General features: G+C 39.4%; 2 protein-coding genes across 2 annotated transcripts; one reads left to right on the top strand and one right to left on the bottom strand.

Annotated features, from left to right (window-relative positions):
* The first annotated feature begins 275 nt into the window (after nt 1-275).
* LOC108875018 (gamma-aminobutyric acid receptor subunit rho-1) lies at nt 276-15,994 on the top strand. Its single transcript, XM_051078155.1, has 10 exons — nt 276-2,917; nt 8,027-8,077; nt 8,219-8,325; nt 9,334-9,401; nt 10,020-10,243; nt 10,840-10,922; nt 11,629-11,769; nt 12,235-12,387; nt 13,113-13,309; nt 14,264-15,994. The coding sequence occupies exons 1-10, from the start codon at nt 2,811-2,813 to the stop codon at nt 14,564-14,566; spliced, it is 1,434 nt and encodes a 477-aa protein (XP_050934112.1). The 5' UTR covers nt 276-2,810; the 3' UTR covers nt 14,567-15,994.
* Nucleotides 15,995-16,673: 679 nt separating this feature from the next.
* Nucleotides 16,674-21,592, bottom strand: LOC108875019 (peptidase M20 domain-containing protein 2). The gene is made up of 7 exons (XM_018663662.2): nt 21,008-21,592; nt 20,423-20,571; nt 20,161-20,303; nt 19,073-19,227; nt 18,533-18,659; nt 18,248-18,355; nt 16,674-18,076 (listed from the first exon to the last, which is right to left on the bottom strand). Exons 1-7 carry the CDS (start codon nt 21,476-21,478, stop codon nt 17,937-17,939), a joined length of 1,293 nt encoding a protein of 430 aa, XP_018519178.1. The 5' UTR covers nt 21,479-21,592; the 3' UTR covers nt 16,674-17,936.
* Nucleotides 21,593-24,289: the final 2,697 nt, after the last annotated feature.

The raw sequence follows: 24,289 nt of genomic DNA, 5'->3' as shown, positions 1-24,289 counted from the left end.
TGTTCTGCCCTGACAACAGTTCTCAGGCACAATTTCCGGCTCGATAACTTCGGGATTTAAAGGTCGGGGTGTCAAATCCTGACCCCAGCCGCGATCATCTGCTTTATCCTAGCACTTAAACATAACGCTTCTGATTTGTTGACGTCTCCGTAGACAGTACACAGCCTGCAAACAGTGCCTGTCTGTCTGCCTGACAGACTAAATTCCGGGAAATCAAATCCTACAACCGGAGACTGTTGATTGGCTAACGACAGGATTGTTGTAGCTGTCGTTGTACCACAGACACGACAAGGATTATCAGCAGCAGCAGCAGCAACAGAAACACTGGGGAAACTCAAGCTTTTCTGTTAAATAGTTTGACATTTAACGATTATCTACGCGCTCAAATCCAACACTGAAAAGCTACAGTTCAAAAGTATGAAAGCAGGTTGATGTTTTGCTACGCACACAAGTAAAACACTAACTAGCTCACACAGGGACGCCAAGTCCAGTCTACCAGGTAAAAAAAAAGATACAAGAGGTAAGTGTCCCTGTAGTTCCTGAGCCAATTTTAAAGGCAGTTACAACAAGTTTTTACACCAAATTCCTGTTTTACATCGATTTAGAGTTGAAGGAACTTGTGCTGTACCAAGATGATTTGTGTTTTCATCTTTTAAAAAATACTAGAGGTTGATAATTGAGAGCTTATTCCCTCAACAAACAACAACCACAAAAACCTATAGAATTTGAATGGATGGAAATCCATTCAATATCTCATAATGTCAGAGCCTTGATAATACCAAGTCAGAATGGTAGTATCTCATTATTGTAAGGAACAAACCAATATATTGTCATGGCCAATGTTATTGGTCGATTTTAGCTCATCACAGAAGAAATTGTCCCAGTTTGGCCTCCAGGGAGCACTGGCAAGTTTATTTTTTAAAGTGCTCCATTCAGTATATTTAATCACAGCTGCCTAATAACCAGATCCTTACCAAAAATGTTTCTTTTGTCGCGTGTTTATTTAATGAATGTAAATATACATGTATTCTTTTTCTATGAAATGCTACACATAGGAGCTAGAACTTCAAAAGTCATATATAAGAGGAACTGAAATACATGTTATTTAGCATTAAATATATGCTAATAATTAGTTGGTTTTTTTTTCCTGCAGAGGTCACAGTGTGCAGACTTTTCACTTTGTTGCATGCTTATTTTAAAAAACAAATATTGGCCACTCTGTTGTTCTCATTCTTCTTCACCCTCAAATTATGATATGGGCTAAAGGTCAATTTAATTTAATTGAATTTTTAATCTTTTACTACATTTTCAAACTGTTTTGTGTCAACAGTTTCAAATTCAACCCATGTTGTCTCCTGCATGGCTTTAATGTGAATCTTAAATCATACACAACCAGACTATAGTAGGCTGACTGTAACTCAGTGCAATAACTAAAAATCTGTGCAGAAATCATTGTAATTATAAGAAGAAAGTTGCCTGTGTTGGTTTGTCCAGTTAGTAGGATGTTAACATTTGCTCAGTCAGCAGGACTACTGTAAAGAAGGATCCACAAATCTCAAACACAAACAATGCCTAACGTTACTTACACCAATTTTCAGATTGACGTCCATGGAGCTAACCCAAATTCATGATCTTATAATCCAACTGTTCAGCCTGATAAAAAAAAAGGGGGGGTGGTGGCACGTGGCTGGGATGATGGTGACGTCACCGCTGAGACATTTTTTTGATTGGCTCCTTCAGATGAACAGCACGCCTTGACACACAAATAACAGCGCAGCCTGTAGCGCCTTGCTTAATTAAAAAACACACCCATTACTTGTCCTCCTTGGCTGTTTTTTTGGAGGAGACTGATAAGTATGTGAAGATCAGGCTAGTGTTGCTGTCTGTTGGGACCAAATGCATGTGGTCTAAATAAGAGGACCAAGTTATTGTTGTAAAATATGACAAAAATTCACATATTATATTAAATATTATATCCTCTCTGAGCGATTCAGATTCGCAGGTTTCTTGTTTAAAAGCTCTGTTGGCCTTGTTTCTGCTGGATTTGTCAACACATCAACCTGTGCAATCATTTTTGGAGCATCCAAAAATATTCCCAGATCTGGGTCCCTTGAGAAGAAGCGGTGAAAAACACCACCACAGGCAGCAAGAAAATATCTCTGCAGTCACAAAACCATACATTTACTGTTCAGGTTTACATTAACAAAACTGAAATCCTGCAAAACACCATCAAACAGAAATGCAGCTTTTTGCTTTTTTTTTTTTTTTTTTGGCTGAGTGTCAAAACATTTTAGACAAGCCTGCAGCATCAGAAGGAGCTGAGAAGCCCTTTTACATTCAGACACAGAGCTTCCTCTCTGTGCCTCTGCCTGTGAGTCTGTATCTCTAAACCGTTGACCTTACAAATGAGCACGCTGCATCATTGCGAGAATTGGTGTTTCTGGGCGGTGCAAAGTGGAGTAGAGCACATCAGAGTGCAGGATATCTGAGCACAGCGGCGCACAGAGAGGCAGGCACATCCGCCGCTGGAGGGATCAAATCTGTACCATCTGACGCTCAAGGATTTATGGGTTTAGTCAAAATTGCTTTTCCCACTGTGGAGATTAAGCACCGTAGGATGTTTTCCACTCAGGCCGTAGAATAGCCTAGTGTAGCTGCTGCTGCTGCTGCTGCTGTTTCTGTGTTTCTCCCCTCTTATCGGCTCCAGCGCTGGAGAAGGGAATGTCTCAGGAAGGTAGAGTGCTCCAAACCCTGGAAGGGAGTAGATTCTGACTGACAAGGAGAGGTCCGTCCTCTGGGGAATGTGAACCATGCAGGTGGACGCTGTTCTTGTGCTCTTCTGTGTCTGGCTCGTGGGAGCAGCTGGGAAGATGGCCCAGTCCAGGGGTCACAAGCTGGAGACCTACAAACAAAGCAGGTAATGTCAAAGGAGTCACAAATGCCGGAGTGCATGTTTTTACCATTCTCTCAGCAGTGTGTGTGACAGTTTTTAATGCAAAATCTGCATGTTTTTAAATGTTAAAGCTCTTTTTCTGACAAGACTATCATTATTTTCTTAGACATGTTTGATTTTGGGTTTACACGATGTTGTCCAGTGTTTCCTGTGTCACCTGTGCTGCTCCCTCCCCCTCTGAAAACAGACTTATTCAGACAGCAGATTGGAGAGAGCAGAGAGGGAGACCTAAATCCCCACATCTATTTATGTACTACTGGTGAATGCTGTGTTCTTTTGCCCCACAACTGCTGCAGGCCAGTTAATGACTGTTTTCCCCAAAGGCAGCAGTTGTAGTCAATGTCATTTTCAGGTGATTATTTAGGCTAATTGCTGCCTTGTTAATGCGTCCATTGGATTAGATGTTTTAGTCGGGGCTGAACTAGATGTGGGAATCATTTAAGCATCCTCAGTTGTTACAGGTTGATTTGGCTCAGACATAAAAGATTGCGTTTGTGTGTGTGTTAGGTATAAAAAGTTCTGGAATTGCTGTTAACTTCAAAGAGCAGCATATGGAGTGTTAATCTGACGCACCTGTGGTGGAAGAAACATGACATTTAGAGCACAAAACAAGCAACTAGCATCTCAGTCAAAACTGATCAATATTTCAATGATTCTGTAAAACATTGGCGCACACATTGATGCATGAAAACCCTTCATTAGATTTGTAATTTCTTAGATTTAGAATTGTGGGATCACTTAAATAAATTTGTGAAATTGCTGTCAGGTACTTGAATGATGAATTATCATAATATTCAGTAGTGGTGTGTACAGAGTAGAGCTGCAACTAACAATAATTCTCTAGTCTGGTTAAAAAAATCCAGCAAATATTCACATTTAACAAACTGGAACTGATGATTACTTTTCTGTTGATCGATTAATTGATAATTTAACTAATTGTTTCCGCTGTAGTAAGAATACCAGTTTTATCACAGCTGTTTAATGCACAGAGCAGCTTGTGGGAGTGCAGCCTGACTTTCAAGTAGTTAAAGAAATTCAACTTTATACTACAAAACAAGCAATAAGCTGCTTAATCTTTAGATCACATATTGAAGCATTGTGAAATCATTGATATATGATGTTGTGTATTCAAGATTTTAGAAGAATGTTTACATACACAGCAAAAGTGTAGTAAAATTATCATAAAATTTATACCTCCAGATCCAAATCCGATTTGAGAGCAGAGAGATCACATACCAGAGCTGCAACTAATGATTATATTTATTATCTATTAAATGTCAGAAAATTGTGAAAAATAACTGTCACACCCTCCTGTAGACCAAGTTGATATCTTCAAATTACATGTTTTATCCAACCAACAGACCACAAAATATTACATTTACTGTCACATAAGACCAAGAATTGCTGGAAATCATCCCATTTGAGAAGTGAAAACTTGGGAATGTTTGGCATTTTTGCTTAAAAAATAGTTGCTGATTAATTATGATAATCTGCCAGCTGATTAATCAACAAACTCTTTCAGCTCCAATGTTAATGTAACACCTTTAAATTACTTTGAACTGGCATGTTAAAAAAATAAAGAACACTTTATTGTCAGAAAAAGTTTTCCCATAAATGACTGGGGTAGCTATCAGCACAGAGTTTAGCTGTAGCCTCCAGCTCCCCAAGTGAGAAACTGTCTTTGCATGAATCTCGGGTAGAGATGATAAGATTTCCCTGAGCAGGCGAAGTACAGCACTGTACGCCTCATAAAGCTATCAGCGTTGAATGATTTGCATCCACTTAATATATTCAACAAACCCTGTCAAATCATAATCCCCCTGCCTTTAGATACAGTATCACTTTTCATGCTATAACTGCTGTTATTTATAGATCAGAGGCGACGGCAAACAGCAGCCTGCTCACTATTAAGCTTCTCATCCATTTGAATCAAATAAATGTACTTGACATTACATACCTACAGCTGCTTGTATACATTATGACAAACTGTCGGGGTGTATGACAGGGTGAGTCTGATCTCATTGAAGGAACATGTGTGTTAAACGGCGCAGGGTTAAAGCTGCCTTTTTAAATCTAAACAATCCTCCATGAAATTGCAGTCGTTTTAAAGTGATCATCTCAGCCCTAAGGTGATTAAGATGATCATTAAGTATAAGAGGAGCACAATCGTAATCATCTGTGGAAAATCTGCCAAAGACAGAAAGCACAAGTGGCTCAAAGCTGTGCTGTAATCTCTCAACGCCAGTGTCGTCTTATTATCAAATCTGTGCCTCACTGTTTTTTTTTTTCTCCCAACTTGTTAAAAGTACTCTCACGTCAGTCTTCTTCTTGCTGACACACACAGTCAGTGAATACAAATCAAATGTAAATCTCTGATTCCTTCTCTAGCAGAGAGGGGAAATCTCATGTACTTATGTAAAAGTCAAACTCGTTTTCTCGCTGTTTCTCATCACTCCACTCCTCCTCTTCCCCTGAGTGTGAAATTGTAAAAGCGGCTGGATGTTGCTGGCGTGGGTTGTGGGAGTTTTCACTATATTAGTAAATTTTTTATTTTTTTTTCTCTTGCCGCCTTGAGGAGGAAGAGTGGAGCGGCAGGGATTTGTGTAGGACAGCAGAGTCCCACACATAAAAACATCTGAGGAGAAAACCCTCATGAGGTTTAAAAGATAATTTTGAGTGGTCGCTGGGTGATTCTTTGGACAGAAAGCAACACATTTTACTGATAACTATGAATCACCCTGTTGTGTTCTCTTATTCCGCTCTAACTTTTACTTTTTGAGACTTCCACAAACTGTGAAATAAAAAAAATTAAAGTGCTGCAATACAGAGCCAAAATGTAGCTAGCCAACTACATATTTGAGCGCATGTTTAGTAAAAACATAGTTTTTATCTGACTTCTTGACACTTATTTTACCATATACTTTTGTTATTTCAAAGACAAAGACAGCATGTTAAATGTACAGTTACCACAAAGCATAAGTGAAAGTCAACTAACATAGCTAATGCAAGAGAGCCAAGTCAAGCTAGCTAGTGAGATAGCCATAGGCTATAGCTAACTTTGATTACAGCTAAATTGATCTACTAAAGTGATCCCTGACTGTTTCCTGTAGTTCAAATATATCAATTTTAATTAACTAACAATTTGTTGTCTCTATAGTCAGCAGCTAAATCCAGTCATGGATAATTAAAGCTTGCCAAACTAGTGCTAAAACAAGTAACTAGCCTAGCTTAGCAGGGTAGTAGTAACTGCTATCAAGTGGAAACTTATGTTACTTTAAAATCACATTTAATATAAGACATTTATTATAAATATATTCAAATCATTTATTAAATATATTAATTTCAAGTAATTACTAACAAATTAACAATGAAAAGCCAAAATAACACATAATGTTTGTTGATATTGTTTTGCCTCTTATCCCGTAAGCTGTTTCCAAAGGTCTAATTCAATGTGGTAAAATTAAGTCTAAAAATATATAAAATACAGACATTACATCATATCCATCTGTTGCAGTGAGCCTGCAAATTTTAAACCCCTTTTTCTCGACTTCTATATATATATATATATACACTGGACAGCATTAATGTGTCCGGAATGACCTCTGCAGAAATCCAGCCTATTAGCCCCGATGCAGCCCCTGCAGCGATGCATGCAGGCCTGGCACTTCAGAAAACAGCAGAAACGGCGTAGGGCCACACACAGCAGAGCAGTGTGCAGACAGGCAGTCTGCTGTGTGGCACAGGCAGGCAGAGAGGGGATTGGAGAGGCATTTCTGCCAAGAGGATTACGAACCAGCTGCTGGATGGACACAGACAAGTAGCACCCATTGCCCATCATAGCACTCCAGCTAGCACCGAGAGAAAACCCTCTTCTTACGGTTTCATTTCCCTCTTGTTTTGTTTTTCTGTTTCTGTGCAGCCCCTTCATCTCTCGCTCCCTTTCTCACTCCCTCTGTGGTATTTCCTTAATGCATGTCTGTGGTTGTCACAGGGATTTGGCCCTGTCTGTCACAGCATGCTCTACTCTATTAATCCATTTTAGGGTTTTTGGAATTCATCTTCTCTCTCTCTCTCTCTCTCTCTCTCTCTGCTCGTGGCCTGAAAATGGTGCCTAAAAGACAAGTGTAGAGAGGCAGGCCTCTCAAAAAGTGACACCAGAGAAGAGCTGGCTTCCTCCAAATTGGATGTGAGGAGGAAATGCTCTTTTGCCCTTTATGCGATTTGTGGATAAAATGTGTGTGATGTAACCGGGTGTATTAACATCTCCGGAGGAGAGGAGCATCAAAACAAAACAAAATAAACAAAGTTATTGTAGCTTCTGTAAAACCATGTAGATTTAAGCTTTAAAATGACATGTGCATCATTATTTATTTAAAATTAGAGCTGCAACTAACAATTATTTTCATTACTGTCTAATCAGCAGATTATTTTTCAATTAATCGATCAAGTGTTTAGTTTATCAGATGTCGCAAAGTAATGAAAAAATTATGATTTCACAAAGCCTAAGGTGATATATTGAAACAGTTTGTTTTGTGTGTTGAACAGTCAGAAACAGTCTTATATGACAAAGAAAAGCAATAAGTCATTTTTAAGAAGCTGCAACCAATACAACTAAAAATATTATCTGTGATTTTTTAGTAACATTGACAAGGGTGAAACTCACTCAAGACTTTATTAGTCTGACGAAAATGAGCAATGGGAACAATGGGCTTGCATACAGTTTGTGCAGTGATTAGCATTTGCATAAAGAAATGAAATACAGGCTTAACCACAACAAACAATCACTATAAAAGTCCAAATGTCATTGAACAGTTAACAAAAATACCAGAACAATACACACTAGAAATAATTAAACACTTTGAAAACAAGTAAACAATAAAGAAGAAACAGGAAATGGAAAATGAGAATGATAATCGAAATGTAATTTTTACTCTGAAATCGAATGTGTTGCATTGTAGAGGTAAGACAGAAGAAGACAAAACAAAATCTCAACTCTTTTTGTGCAATGTTCTGCTGTTGCCACATGTGACAGATGTTCTTAATTATTTATTTTTTACTGCTCTTAATTAATAGGTCGCGAAGAGAGACCAGAATGGAGGGTGGTGGAGGTCACAAATCTGGAAGGTACGTTTTAAAAATCTTAAATTGAAACACTTTCAAACTGATTTAGATTCATTTCCTAATTATGCTTAAAATTAAAAGCTATGTGTTACATATCGCTGAAGGCTCACTGTGACCTTGTGCCTTTCTTTTGTTGTTTTACAGCCCAATTTACAAACGAAGCCCAGACATGACAAAATCACCGATGACGAAATCTGAGCAGCTCCTGAGAATAGACGACCACGATTTCACCATGAGACCAGCGTTTGGAGGTCAGACGGTCCCGTTGAAATATTTTAAATGAAAGTGTTTTCTGTTCGGTAACAGAACTGCAGCTCAGACATGCTGGACTAATGATTACATTAGCAGCTGCATGGTCAAGTCATCAAGTGCGGTGGGATAAGATCTGCGCAGTGGTCATAGGTTTGGGTCAGACTGTTCTATAAGCATTAAGCTCTTGGAGACATTAATGACACCATCCATGCAAGCTGTGCTGGAGTTCAGTTCTTTACATCACAAGAGTGTTAATACATGTCTTTTTCATCACTGTATATTAGAGGGATTTAATGTCAGCTTTTTGGACTGTAGGATTACACTGAGATAAAGACACACAGGGTTTTCTTTTTACTAGAGCATAATGAAATATATATTTTTAATCTCTTTAGCTGTCTTTATCTTTTTATTTGTCATCAGAGGAAAATAACATACATGAGAACTGTATTTAACACACAAAAAAACACTCTTGTGCAGCAGAGAGCGAGACACGTGCTGTTTTTATCAGATCACGTCTACTTTTAATCACACGGCAATCTGCTGCTGAAAATGCACCAAGTGACCCTTTGCAGAATCTGTTGGCTGCGTCTACTCTCTACCATCAAGTACGTCTCAGCTGCAAGTGGAAGAGAGAGCTGGATTTCATCCACCGCTGCATCAACTTTGATCCATTATTGTGACCTAATTGTATTTGTGTACTATTTGAGGATGATGATGCAGAGTAGAAAGGCTGAAATAGGTCAAAAGTAGAATCCCCGCCAGACCGACACGGTCGTGGCCGCAAGTGGTTGCTCTATATCTGTGTGATTCATTGTTGTTTTTTTTTTTTTTTTTTTCTTGGAATAAAATTGCCAAAAACAAAAGGTTGAAATGGTCTCTGTAACCGTCGTGTCATACTTTGTTACCCACTGCTGCATTCGTGATGAAGCAGAAAAGCACGTTCAGCCAGCCTCTGTGAAGAACAATAACATTTCTGCCTTTACCCACATGAGTTCATTTTATTTCAGGTCCTCCAATTCCTGTTGGGGTAGATGTTCAGGTTGAAAGTCTGGATACCATCTCTGAAGTAGATATGGTGAGTATAAAACAGCTTTTTGGGTCTGCATGTACAAGTTACATAATACAACAGTGTTTACTCAACCACTGTACTTCTCTTTCTGCTACAATCTGCTTCTATCCCCCAAAAAATTTTATTGGGGTACTTTTTACTCCACCACATTTATTTGACAGCAATATATTTGACAGATTTTTTACATTGAAATACACAAGAAGATTATAAAATACAATGTATTGTCAAAGATTAAACCAGTGGTTCTTAAGCTGTTTCACCAAAGAGACAGTAAACCTCTAAACCTCTCAGATTGTTTGATGTTTGAGCCCCAAAGACGTCAGATTCTTCAATATTTAACAAAAACAGAAAAACTCTGAAAAATTAATCCAAGTTAGTTTCATAAAACTGGTTTTCTACGTCTTTTATCATCTACCTTCAGATTTATTTTATGATTCTTTGGAGGAAGCCTCTATATAAAATAGTTAAAACTAGCAACTCAAGCAGCTACAACAGGAAAATGCTCGACCACTACTTTTACTTTGATACATGGTAGATTAGCTGGTAGTATGTCTGTACTTGTAATGGAGTATTTTTACATCACGTTTCTTCCACCACTGTTCAACACTTTTTCTCTTCCTGTAGGACTTCACCATGACACTGTACCTGCGTCACTACTGGAAGGACGAGCGGCTGTCGTTCCCGAGCACCAACAACCAGAGCATGACCTTTGACAGTCGCCTGGTGAAGAAGATCTGGGTTCCTGACATGTTCTTTGTCCACTCCAAGCGCTCTTTCATCCACGACACCACCACCGACAATGTCATGCTGAGGGTTTATCCTGACGGCAACGTCCTCTACAGTCTCAGGTAAACACGTGGACCGGGGATACATTATAAAAAATTTTTTTTTAAAAGTTCAGCACTTTCCACCGTCTGAAAACTAAAGAAACAATAATGCGCCACATGAAAATATAGCACATAGCAGACATCAGAAGAGCGAAAGGTCACCACTGATTTGCTCTGATGAATTTCACAGCAAGTGAAAGGTCCACTGGCATTTTGTGGAACAACATCTGATAACTGTAATCAGCGTAGCAGACAAATGTGACACTGCTTGAGTGAATGAGAGGAGGGTGCCAAAAATACTTGTCCCTTTGTGCCAAGTCACTGTGGGGTCTTTATAGCAATTATTTAATCAGGAAAGTAATTTGTATTCACTCAGACAGTGTGGCATTAGGTCATTCGATTAATAATTGTGGATAGCAATGAAACAACACTGCAGGGAGACGATACAAGAAGAAAACACATTGAGGAGTGCTTTGAAAAAAGAGAATAAAGTAGCACAATTAAACATTTGACAGACACATTTAACTACACAAAGAAAGCAAATGGCAAAATCCTTCTATCTTTAGAAGTTGAATCACTGTGTTTTTTCTTCGTGTCTTTGCTGTTTTTCCCTGCAGAGTCACTGTCACTGCCATGTGCAACATGGACCTCAGCCGCTTCCCCCTGGACACCCAAACCTGCTCGTTGGAGATTGAAAGCTGTGAGTGGAGTTTATCAAAAATGTGGACAAATATTTCAGCAAGACACATCTTTTCTTTGGTTTTTCTCCATTTGAACACGCTGATTCATCCATCCAACACTTTGGTCCAGAGCAGCATATATATCTTGATAAGCAATGCCCAGATTATAATATTTATGAAATCTGAAAAGACTGAATATGAAATTTGCTTTCATATTCATGGTTCTCAGAGGTATGTTTTCCAACCTTTCTGTCCTTTCTCTCTCTAATACCTTCAGTGTTTCATTTTGCACATTCATTTTCATTTCTATTTTGGATAGTACATGAGCTTTCCTCTCGTGTCCTCCTCAGGTTAAAGTGTCAGGTTTGCTCAAAAGATATTTCACGAAATGTGAGATATATCAAACCATGACAGAATTTGAGCGCATTCATGTTTCAAAGAGAATAGATAGCTTTAATTTTAATGACCCTTTCCTCTTGCACCACCCCCTCGGCTTCACTGCTGGCAAGGCTCCGAGACTTGCAAAAATCAGCGGTGAAACCATGCAGTGAATACGGCAGTCTCTAAGGTCTGCTAATGGTTGTTTTTGACTGGTAGTCTTGTCATGTTTAATGTTTTTTTGTCACACGTTTTGTTAGCATTTACATCCAGCCGTTGTTCATACTAAATCCTGCTCTGATTTGGTTCGTTCTGGATGTACTTACATCCCTGTATTTTTCCCACCAGATGCGTACACAGATGACGACCTGATGTTGTACTGGAAGAAAGGAAATGAATCCCTGAACACCGACGACAGAATATCTCTGTCCCAGTTCCTCATCCAGAAATTTCACACCACCACCAAACTGGCTTTCTACAGCAGCACAGGTACTGTAATCCACAAACACCAGCACTTCTAATGCATACAGTAAACTAAACTGATTATGCAAATGGACTAAATGTGTTTATCATGCATGTAAAAACTACATCAACAACTGAATCACAACTTAAATGAATTTCATTTTACTTTGTGAGCCTTTTCCAACTAAAGGATTAAGTTTTCCTTACATGAAATCGATGTCCCTTGAATGTCACACCTAGAAGAATGCACTATATAATCCCGACTGTGAAAGCTAACCAGTTGTATGCTGCTGGAAAGCCACTGTGAAAGCCCTGCAGCCTTCTCCCAACCACATGTCACTCTGCAGCACACAAGAGCGACCTCAAGCATAAAAAGGATTTTGTGTCCCTATCTTTCTCTGCCAGAATAGCTGGGAACCTTCAAGTGTACTGTGTATCAGCAGCTAGCATGCGACGATGTGAGTGTGTAACGATGATATTTCTTTTTCCAAGGCTGGTACAATCGTTTGTATATCCACTTCACCCTGCGGCGTCACATCTTCTTCTTTCTGCTGCAAACCTACTTCCCTGCTACTCTGATGGTCATGCTGTCCTGGGTGTCCTTCTGGATTGACCGCAGGGCCGTACCCGCCAGGGTGCCACTAGGTAAGGTAGCAGTTATTCTAAAATGAATCAACCCAAGATTTAACAAGAATGAGGCAGTGTTTACAGAGCAACACCAAGAGTCTACAACCATGCTAGCAGCTCTTTAAGGGTGTATAAATAAAAGTAATAGACACACTGAATCTTTGTCCTGATGATGGCATTATGTAACTGCTAGCTACACCATGAATCTTTGTACCAAATTTAACGATAATCCATCCAATAGTGGTTGAGACAGTCATTAGGCTTCATCCTCTGGGGACCATGAATGTCTGTACAAAGCTTTATATTTCACTCACAAGTTTTGTTTTTTTTTTTGGTCCTTTCCCATCTATTCAATAGTTTATGACCCTTCATATTTTTCCTGTCACCCTCAAATTACGGATGAGGAGTCTGCTCTTAAATCAGATGTTCGGGCTTGCAGCCCTCATGTTGTCATTTAAATGACCTAAATGGGTTAGTATTGTTTATTTTTATGTTCTGCAGCTGAGACTGACCTTTGACCCACCTGTGAAGGTGACAGAACTTTCTTACACCAATCAATAAAATCTGAGAATAAAACACAAACGAATACATATAAAATATGTATTAAAATGTATTACTTCACGTTGAAATTAAAAAATAGGGTAATATGTACAGCTCCCTCTGTGTTATTTGGTTGTATCCACTTAGTGATACAGTAATTATAATTTCAGCTGTGACTAAACTGTTTGTCTGCTCCCCTCCAGGCATCACCACAGTGCTCACCATGTCCACCATCATCACCGGGGTCAACGCCTCCATGCCGCGGGTCTCCTACATCAAGGCAGTGGACATTTACCTCTGGGTCAGTTTTGTGTTTGTCTTCCTGTCGGTGATAGAGTACGCAGCGGTCAACTACCTCTCCACCGTACAGGAGAGGAAAGAGAGGAAGCTGAGGGAGAGAGTAAGTGTGATTTTTCTCTGTGGCTGTTCACTACAAAAACAACACAGTTAATTTATGAAATATTGATCTCTTAATGTACACAGTAATGTAGCTTTTTTCTCACCAAGCAATGAGGTTGTATATCTGCTTATACAAGGAGAAAAAGATCTGAATGTTTGGCCACCATATTCCCATCTCATCTTTTCCTTTTGCAAGTAAAAATAAGGAAGCAAATGCTGCACAAATGATTCATGAAAAACAGTTATTCTGTAGTAGTTTAAAAGTCAGATTCAAATACTTAAATGGATTTCTATTTACCATACAGCGTATCTGACTTAAAAACTCCTCATGGGCTAATTAAAACTTTTCAAATGTGACATGGTCTGCTGTTATGGATAAAATTCTAGCTGCTGCATCCTGTAATAGTTGCAAATAAAACAGACTTTTCTCATTAAAAGTGAGACCAGCGACAGCGTAAACAGAAGAACTGATAGCTCTGTCAACACGTCACAAACACAGACACGGCTGACCTGATTTTAAATTAAAATATTTTTCCCATTAAAATATTCCCAAACTGGTAGAAACATGAATAAATAATTTATTTTTAAATAATAATGTGCATTTCCAATAAACAGATAAATATTTTCTAAATTGGCTTACTTAAAGCTGCTTGCAGGGCTATGGCAAATTATTTCTGGGACTCCAGCTCGTGTACTATATTGCTATTCTTCATCTGCCAAATGCTGCAGCATATGGAGCCAAATTGCCCACGTACCCTGAGGAACATTTCCTGCACAAACATCCTTCTATTAATGTTTCATTACAAAGTTATTTAAGGCTCTGAGTATGCAGAAAAATGACAAACATTTGACAAACTAATCTGTTTATGTGCTCGTCTTAGTTTGTTTTATGACTTTAGTAGAGTCAATCTTAAGCAGGTTTAGAAGTGTTCAATTTACTTTTTTACCTCTCTAGCTGCCGTGTACCTGTGGCATCGGCAACCCAGACGAGATGATGATCGACCCCCAGATCACTGGCTATGGGTCTATGGATGTCAACACCACAGGGAATTATGGGATGCCGGAGAATGGCGGCCGCCAGGAGCGAATCTTGGCCCAGGTGGCACTGAACGACCCGCAAATCGCAAGCCAGGTGAAGCCGTCCAGAGGCTATGTAAACATTTGGATAGACACCCACGCCATAGACAAGTACTCGAGGGTTGTCTTTCCTGGTGCGTACATCCTCTTTAACATCATCTACTGGTCCATCTACTCGTAACCCGGGACGCAGAGGTGCAACATCTGTGAGAGAGTCGTCCATGATGGGACTGTGGGAGCTCGTTTGTACAAGAGCAGGAAACATGACATTGCATTAAATGCTTTTCAGGCAAAGAAAAACTGCTCAAGATGCATGGAGACTACTGACAGAGACTGGTGACCATTGCCTTCTTGACCCAGCCACTTAAAACTGAGGTAGTGACAAACAGGACAATCATTGCCACTGGTTTTGTCAATCCATCAAATCGTTGTGGTTTCATGTTGTTACTGTAGTGCTGTTGACAGGAAGACGCTTGGATGATGTTGTCGCCTGTGGACTTACTGCACACAGAGATTAACACAAACATGTTTAAACACATTTAAATTCTTGATGCAGTGACTCTGACCATGTTTTCAAAACTGGAAATGTGACCTGAAAAATGATTTCTGACAGTGCTAGCATACGGACAGATTCCTCCCCCTTTGCTAATGAACTAGACTTGACAATCAATGGCAAATTAATAATAGTTTGACATTTTGGGAAATGCACTTATTTACTTTCTGTTTGAGAGTTAGATTAAAAGATTAATACCAGTTTCACATCTGTCTGTTAAATATAAGACTACAACCAACAACCAGTTAGCTTAGCATATAGACTGGAAACAGGGGGAAACAGCTAGCCTGAAGGCAAAAAAAAAAATAAAAAATTACCTATCAGAAACTCTAAAGCTCACAAGTTAACAAATTATATCTCTAGATATGTAAAAGCAAAAAAATTGCAGTTTTACAGATGGTTACGTGCCGGACTATTTCTTATCTGGTACAAGTAACTTCCTGCAATCTCAGTTGTTAACTGGTCACCACAAAAGAGTGGATTAGCGTCACTTTCCAAAATTGTGGAACTATTCCTTTAAAAACCTGATAATCAGATTATTCTTGTTCTTAAAGTTTAATTCTTCTTTTGCAGCACGTTAGTATGATTCAGTATATGTTACATTTTCTTGTGATCTTTGTATCAATGCAGTTATTTTGATGTTAAGCTAATTACTGCGTATTGCATTCGTGTAATTTGACAAGGTTTAGGAAAAAAGCTAAATAAGTCTATTAAAGTCACAAATGTAAAAATATATGTTTAGTAAATCCCAAATACTGATAATGATATTGACTTTTATTTTTTAAATGTCCTTATTTCTTCTTTTTTTTTTATACAACTGAAGCTCATCTCCTCTGTTAGGTGTTGTGAGGCTTTGAGGTTCACTGTGACCTGTTAGTTGCTAGTTTTATTGTTTTTCAGCTTAAAACAACTTTATACTTTGTCAAGCAAAAGATATTTAAAAAAAAAAACATCTTCATGAGAAAATGTATTAACCAAAAACACAGGCATAAATTTAACTCTTGAAAGATGTTATATGTGAGAAAATGTCTAATAAATGTTTTGTTTTCTGAAAAATGTGAAAATTATTGGAGCAGAGCTTTGGTGCTGAACAACGAAATCACAATACTGTAAATTTAAAATCTCCTCCATGTAATTTATTTATTTTGTGCAAATAGAAATGGATTGAGATGCATGGCTGAAAATGCCTTTTTTTTCTGCAGACATCAATTAAAATCAACGCAAACAAAAACAGACACATTTGTGACCACAAATTTCGTGTCAGTTGAAGCACTTGGCGACATTTTACTGGTACGACTCCTCGAGTCTTGGTCACCCCCAAAAAAATCCTATTTTCCTGCTCTCTCATACTGTATATTTAAACAGTGCTAGAGGGATAAGCTTTCACAGTTATAAGAAACTGGATTGCTACCAGCTTCAGGGTTTCTCTTCTCTGGCACAGGTCTGATTGCTGATGAGCATTCATACCCAATCTTGTAAACTGCATATTCTGTAATACCATTAACTGCTCACATCTGATGCAAAATGATATATATATTACATTACACTTATTTTTTAAATCTATTTCTCTGATTTCTTACAGGCAAAATGTGGATTATGTTGAAGAATGTTTCTCTTTTTTTCCCCAAACCTTTGTATTTACCCATCCAATATCCCAAAGGGCAAGTGGATAGTCAAACCTTTGTGTGCTATCATCCCACAATAACCCTGAACAAAAGCATCACTGCAGCAGAAAGACATGAAAAGGATTTAAACATCAAAAACATGTCCAGAACTTGATTTTCCACCACATCTGTGACCGATGAATTGAGCTGTGTGCTGCTGAGAGCATGCCCAGAAAACTAAACCAGTGAATGAACTGCTTAAAGATGCAGAACTCAAAGCAGTGCTACTTCTGATCAGGTAGAGTGGGACATATCGCTGAGAGTGGAAAATACCTTCTGAATAATAACTGTTAGTACAGTTATTTAGTTGGGTTTAGATGACGTCACCCGTAAGTGAAATGAAAATGTAAAGGATATGTAAAGGATAGAATAATACATTTTAAGTGTTAAATACTGTAAACTGGGTTACATCATGCTATCAACACAATAAATACCTATATCATCATCAATAAAATCATACCAGGTCAAAAATCAAAAAATAAGACCAAGAGTCTGCAGCCTGTACTTAGGCACAGTGGTGCTTTGAGCTAAATGCTAACTGAGCTTGGTGTGTTAGTATGCTAACCACCAATGTAAACGACAACTGAGGCTGATTTAAATGTGATTAGTTTTGATGATGGCACTAGTGTACAAGTAAAGAGATCATATATGTGTACATGACAACCTACCCACTAGTTGTTGAGAAATTTCGCTTAAAAAGCGGTGGTGAAAAGACATCAAGATTAACTCTGGGGATCAGGAATGTCTATACAAAATCCATCCATCGTTTCACAGGATAAGCGAAAACTTGACCTGCTGCTAGCGCTGGATAAAACACCAGAAGACTGTTTAGATCCTCTGGGGACCATGAATGTCTATGCATAATATTATTTTGATGTATAAAATAGTTGTTTAAGTATTTCTGTCTGGACCAAAGTGGTGAACCAACCATCAGACTGACACTGCCACGCCAAGAGTTAATAGTACCTTCTGAAATATGACCTAAAATATGCAACTAGGTCTATGGCCAGCTCTAAGTTCTCAGTTTTGCATAAGCCATTTCCTTACCTTAGTTTTAAAACTGTGGATGTTACTCATTATATTACTGTGCAATCCAGTTCCTGGCCCCACAGAACAGAAAAGGTTCCAGTGTTTGTAATGGACAGGTCGGCAACACCAGCTCTACACCACCCTATGAAAGTGGTCTCTTAGATACTCAGGGGCTCTGTTGTTATAATATAATGTTCCTCACTGACCTTCAACCTTAACTGTCCTTAACGTCTTTATTATTTTCCATATTATTATTAAAGTTGGTGTATCTATGAAGCTGTCAGAGCTGAATCGTTGCCTTCAAGTCATGTCTCCTGTTTCAGTTTGGCCAGGCTGAAGTCCTCTCTTACTTGCCTGAGGAGATCAGGGCAGCACACTACGTCCACAGCTGTCATAGCCAGGGCTTTGGCTGTCCTCAGGGTGTACAACTGGGCCTTTTCAGCTCCTGGCACAGGAAAAAGAACGGAGGAGGAAAATAAAGCATTGAGTAAAAAGAAAACTAAACAGGAGAAGTGACCTGGAAAGAGGTGATAGCTGAAAAAAAAAAAGATCTTAGTGCAGTTCAATTTCGTTTGAAGAAACAATATCTGTTTCCAACAGACCCGTGCTGCCATACCTGCTGCTTCAGCGTATTCCTCTGTGTGGTTAAATGCATCAGTGCAGATGTAGAAGAAAGGATGGATACCAGGAGCTACGAATGATACATTGCCAAAGTCTGTGGAACCTGCCAGAAAATTATAAATTCACTGTGATAATGATTCTTGTGTTGATCAAGTGAGCTACAAAAGAGACAGTTCTGCTGCTACACTTTTTATGGTTCATACACATTTTTTCTGCACAGATCAACAATATGTTTCTAGGATTTTATTTATTTATTTATTTATTTATTTATTTTACTTACCAGAGAAGTTAGCCGGCTGCTCTTGAAACTGAATCCCTAAAGCTTTTCCGTTACTTTCATACAGCCTTGCTAGTGTGGCATTAGGCAGAATGTTATAATAGGCATGGTGCGGGTAAGTTATTTCCACCTAAAGGAAAGGAAACACAAGTTTATCGTGATTCATAAATCGTGGTGTACAAACCTGTGAGATCACAGTAAAATATTACCATCATACAATATAACAATACATGGAGTCATGCTCGTTTTACAATGCGAGTTAAACCTGCCTGAGGCAAGTGTAGACTGAAGGAGAAAAGCAGCCTGAAGATAACGGTGAATTATGTAACAGCAGAGCAGCACTCGGAGCATAATTACAGGAATATGTTAAAAAGGGCAATGTGATATAACAGCAGAGTCAACTGTCAATGCATTCTCCACTGTATCATAACGTATACTATTTGCTCCTGTGTCTGTACCTCCAGTAATCTACACAGCAGGGATACAATGTGGGTCGAGCCCGGAGGCAAGCAAATGGAAAACTGCATTTTTAGGTTAGCTTACTTGGCACCCAGTTGCCATAGCAGCTGCTCTGAAGCAAGCCTCCGCTTTGGCCTTTAGGTCACACAGATCCTTAACCAGCGGCGTGCGCAGATAAAACTCTAACTCTGTGTAGGCGGGGATAATGTTGGGCTTCACCCCTCCATGTCTGATGATGCCTGTGGTGAAGAAAATGTAGACAATGAGAAAGATCCGCACCTCCAAACAATTACACGGTTCATGTGGGTTTAGATGCCGAAAGATTAAACATCTGTGTACGTTTGAAGAGGCGGATATCACAGGTAGATGGAGAAACTGTCTTGACACTGTGTGAAACTGTTTGTGTATAAGAAGACATGATAAATAAAGACAATACACAGAGGCACAAGCCTTAGGCAAAAGCTATTAGGTGGTCATTCATGAGCACTGATTTCTTACTGGTGTTGAACACAAAACATTACAGTATGATAATCTTTTCAGAGGTTTCTCAGAAGACTCTAAACTCAAACCTCTCTGATATTTCTGGGGGATTTCACACATCTATTAGAGAGATGGCAGAAACTGAAGGGAAAGGAGGATAGAAACTTAGAGTCAACTAAGATCCCCAGCTGGACTCGAATCACAGACACATTTGGCTTCTTAACTAAATTTCCAGTTTCCACGTATTTCTGATTATTTTCTCCATCAACCGATCAACCATTTAGTCGATAACATGTTACAAAATAGTGGCATTTACCATTTCTCACAGCCCATGACGACGTCTTCAGTTTCAAACTTCTATCATATCCAATCTTCTGTCACATATGACCGAGAAAAGTGGCAAATTCTCACATTTGAGAAGTGACAGTTAGATGTTATTAAAGTTGTCAATATAGTCTAACCACGAGGTCCATTTAGTAGCTGCTGTGGAGCTTTCAACCAGATGGAATTTGCCTTGTTGCAGTGGAATTGCGGGTGTTTAAATCTCTGTTTTATTTCTCAGAGTACATTAAGGACCTCTCCTCAGCGATGGCTTAAATGAAAATGGATTCTTTTGTCAGCTGCTGCTGCCAAGGTCAAGAGTAAACTCTGAGGATAAGCTAGTGCAGCGACATCTTTTGTCTGTTCCTCACCATGAAGCCTCCACTCTGGTTTCAGCTGCTGCCTGAGTACAGAGACATTGTTGTAGGCCAGAACAGCAGCATCCAGGGCGTTCACTCCATCCCAGGGGTATGAAGATGCATGAGATGCTTTGCCGTGGTATTTCACTGACACCCTGTGTAACATCAACATAGAGGTTTAATATGTAGAGGTTAGGAGAGTCATTAAGAGGGAGAAAAGAGAGATGACAGAGAATAATTTGTGAATCAATATGAGCAGTGAAAAGGAACTTACTCGTCGAGTGCGATGCAGGGCAGGAAAGAGGCATCCTGCTGAGCTGGATGAGCCATGAAGACGAGGTCGACGTCGGCGAAGGCTCCCGCCTTGATCAAGTCGACTTTTCCTCCTATATCCTCCTCTGCAGGTGTTCCCAGAACAGTTATCTGGTAGAAAGTTCAAGTCAGTCATTTGACATAAATCATGCCTGTACCTCTACTTTTTGGTTCAAAGGCGATAGTTCCTTGGAAACAGTGGTTCTGACAAAAAAAAACAAAACAAAATTACTGATAAACAGATACATATCTGTGATCTGAGACAATGAACATGTAGCTGTTTTTGTGTCTTTTTGTGGTTCTGTTGTGTCTCGTTTTGGTAATAAGAAATAAAATACATGTATGTATTATATCAGCCAATTAGTTTCTATTATTTTATAGGCTGTGTAGTTTTCTAGCTGTTGGTGTAGATGAGGTGAAGCCTGTTGACTTGACTTAAGGATATATAGAGGTTTTCCTCATTATTTCAGTTGTTTGAGTTTCTCAAAGTTTGACCTCTGGCTTTTTATTCATGAAATAAACCTTCAGTTTTTTTTTTTTTATTTACCTTCACTGGGGCAGGTAGTTCAGTCTGGTTTTCTAAAGCAGCTTTCAGCCCCACAGCGGCCGCAGCTCCCACCTCTGCTATCAGGTTGTGCCCGCATGCGTGCCCGATACCCGGCAGCGCGTCATACTCGCACAGGAACCCCACGTTCAGCACCGGGTCGCCCTCCCGGCCTCCGACCGGACCCCAGCTGGCCCGGAACGCGGTCGGCAGCTTGTAGTGGCTTTGGACCGTCCATGTCTGCTCCTCCTGAGAGAAGAAGCGGACCAACCTGTCGTGCGCATATGTTTCATCACCAGCGAGTTCAGGACGGCTCCAAATGTCCTGACTCAGACTGTGCAGCTCGTTTTTACGACTGTCTATGGTCAGCTGGAGGGTGTCTATCATCTGCTGTCGCTTCTCCATGTGGCCTAACACACACTGTTTAAACTGAGCTGAGGTCCTACAGGTGCAGGGATAAGTAGCCCTGCTCATACAACTCTAATTGTCACGTCAAACACTTCCGTACAACTTCCCGTCGCACAAAGATTATCTATTATCAAAGACAGTTCACTCTCTTTCATTCATTCTGCACCGGTAAGGAACAGGAAAAGGGGACGGAGCGGGCGGTTTCACACCGGAAGTATCGGCCAAAATATATGATTTAATGATATATGATGATTATTTTTTTCCCCTTTTAATAGTTTGCAACCTTTACCTTATTTACGAGTGGTTACAGTGTTTTTTTTTTCCCTGTTTGTTGGTTTAATATTACACTTCTTTCCAAATTGTGAGAGAGTTTGAGGTTAAGGTATTGCTAATTCTGCTCCTTGTTTTTTTTTTTTTTTTTTTTTACATACTTTGCCTACACAGCCTGCAACTATGCTAATGTTACATGTTTTTATTAGTTTTTATTTTAGTAGATCACAGGTAATAAATTAAGAAGCATTAATTTAGAAGCATTAGAAAATGATCTTTTGTTCTGGCTTTACTTCTGTGAAACTAAGAACCTTATAGTTTCTAATTGATAGGATGAGATTGTTGCTGCGGTACTTTGTTTCTTTTCATTTTGTTTTTACTCAAAAAATGTGCTTTTGAAATCTTCCTGTTTACTGTCCAATCCAGTGGGAATATGGCAAAGAAAAAGAACATGTTTACCTCTCTCTTTGCTAACTAAATGAGTCTCTTTGAAGCAAGATGAGGGTCGCCATCTGCTGGCCAGGATTACCCTCCATCTTGCACTTACCCTCGGTGTGTTGAAGTGAGACACTGAAGGTATATTAAGTGCTATTTGATTTGACAGAGGAACTTCAGATATTGAGTTGTGGGAGAATTGAAACTTGCACAGTCACAAAAAAATCTACACACAAATTAGCTGCAATTCAGTAATACAACAGAGTCTAGAAATATAATCTTAATACAAACTAAGTTGCATGTTTGCATGTGAGTGATGTGCGTCATTGAAAACCATGCTGCTTCACTCTTGTTCTCTTTTTCAAGATAAATGACAGAGCTCCCATCAGGTCTGTGTGATGTGCTGTGATAATCAGAGTCAATGGAGATTGGGGCTAAAATCCTTCTCTCATCTCTCTGTCACTACACTAGAGGGACCCAGAGTGACATGCTCTGATAAAAGTCTCCCTCCTCACATGGCTCTGAGTTCGGCTCTTCTGCAGTGAAAATAAAACAGTATTCTGCAGCTTTTCATCTTTTACCTTGAACAGAAAAAGTTATCTTTTTTTTTTTTTTTTAAAGAAAACCCTGGCAACTCTCTAGAGAGTATTTAATTAATTCTTTTTATTTGTTCTTTGCTTGTAGCTACTCAGATGACTGTACTCATGCAGCGATTAAACACTGCTCTCCCTTGCTGAGGATGAACTGGAATCTGGCCGTGAAAAACAAGGTCAATTAGCGCTGAATGAATAAAGACAAAGCTCCACAGCTGTCACACACCCAGTGAGTATGTGTGTGTGTGTGTGTGTGTGTGTGTGTGTGAGAAAGAGAGAGAGAGAGAGAGAGAGCAGGTGTACATGTGTGTGTTTTTTGTCTGTATTTGAGTTAGAGGTTAATTGGGGGCGGTTGTCAGTCACAGGAGGAGACATGTTGAACAGCGCTCAGCAAGCTGACACCAACACTGCCTCCTGACATGGCCTGTCTGTCAGCTTACTTTACGCCCCACCGCTGACGTTGACGCAGTGGCACTCTCCACTGTGTATCAATTAAGTGACATCGAGGGGAGGCGCCCATGCGTCACCCCATTGTCTTACTCAGGGATTTGCCCCCGCGAGCATGTGCATAATTTCACATGATCGCACATGTTTTTGGCCTCACACATTTGGCCTGTGCTTCCAAAAACCAAGAATCAAGAAGAGAGTTTTATGTGTAAATGTGGTTTAAGACTGCTATCATTTCTTCCAATAGTACATCACTCAGTTAGAGTCTGATGATGAAATACAGATGCTCCTGATAAAACATATCAGCTTCAGTGGAAAAAGAAAACCAGCAGCCACTGGAGATAAATGTGAAAGTGATCGCACACTCTGAGCACATGATACATACGTTAAGAGGTGCTTAATATTTCAGGCAGCCTACATGTGTTAGATTGAGCCACTAGTCATCCCACAGAGCGGTGGTGATGCATGAGTTATGATATATGCATGCAGGCGTCTCAGCAGCAGGACGCCCCAGAGGAAGCCTGACTTGACAGCTGCAATGAATGGATGCGCTCCTGATGACAGCATGTCTCTGAAATGGGTGATGAAATAAACAACAGACCACGCCTGTGTGTGTTTGTGATTTTTGTGGCCACCACAAGAATGTAGTTCACATATTAATGTTTGTGCCTCTACTCCAGCCTTAAAATATGGAAGCCCATATCTACCAGTTAAAAAAAAAAGTTTGACATGATGTGAATAAAAATGTTCAAGGTAAATTAAAATTGTGAGATAAAAGTCAACAGAAAAAATAAAAAATAAAAAATACAAGGGCGCTGAGACACTGCAGGCCAATGCCAAGGCCTGTGTTGAACACCATTCACCAAACTTCAGAGGAAAAAAATTCAAATTCATAGTAAATGTTTTAGATTTGCCCCAAAATGAAAAGATTTCTTCACTGGCCCTTTGCCCCAAGTTTGGCAAATCTGGCACTACTTTTTGCAAAATCCTGCTGACAAATAAACAAACAGACAAGGGTGAAAACATAACTTCTTTGGCAGCAGTAGAAATCTACAACTCTCTTATGATCCGACAGCACGATGGGCAATGTTTGGTTGTACTTTTAGGCACAAAAACATCTTGGTTAGGTTGG

This window comes from Lates calcarifer, linkage group LG19 (assembly GCF_001640805.2).
Source record: "Lates calcarifer isolate ASB-BC8 linkage group LG19, TLL_Latcal_v3, whole genome shotgun sequence".
In the NCBI taxonomy this organism is placed as follows: Eukaryota; Metazoa; Chordata; class Actinopteri; family Centropomidae; genus Lates; species Lates calcarifer.
Note: the sequence above shows the minus strand (reverse complement) of the source record. Positions and strands in the feature narration are given on the sequence as shown.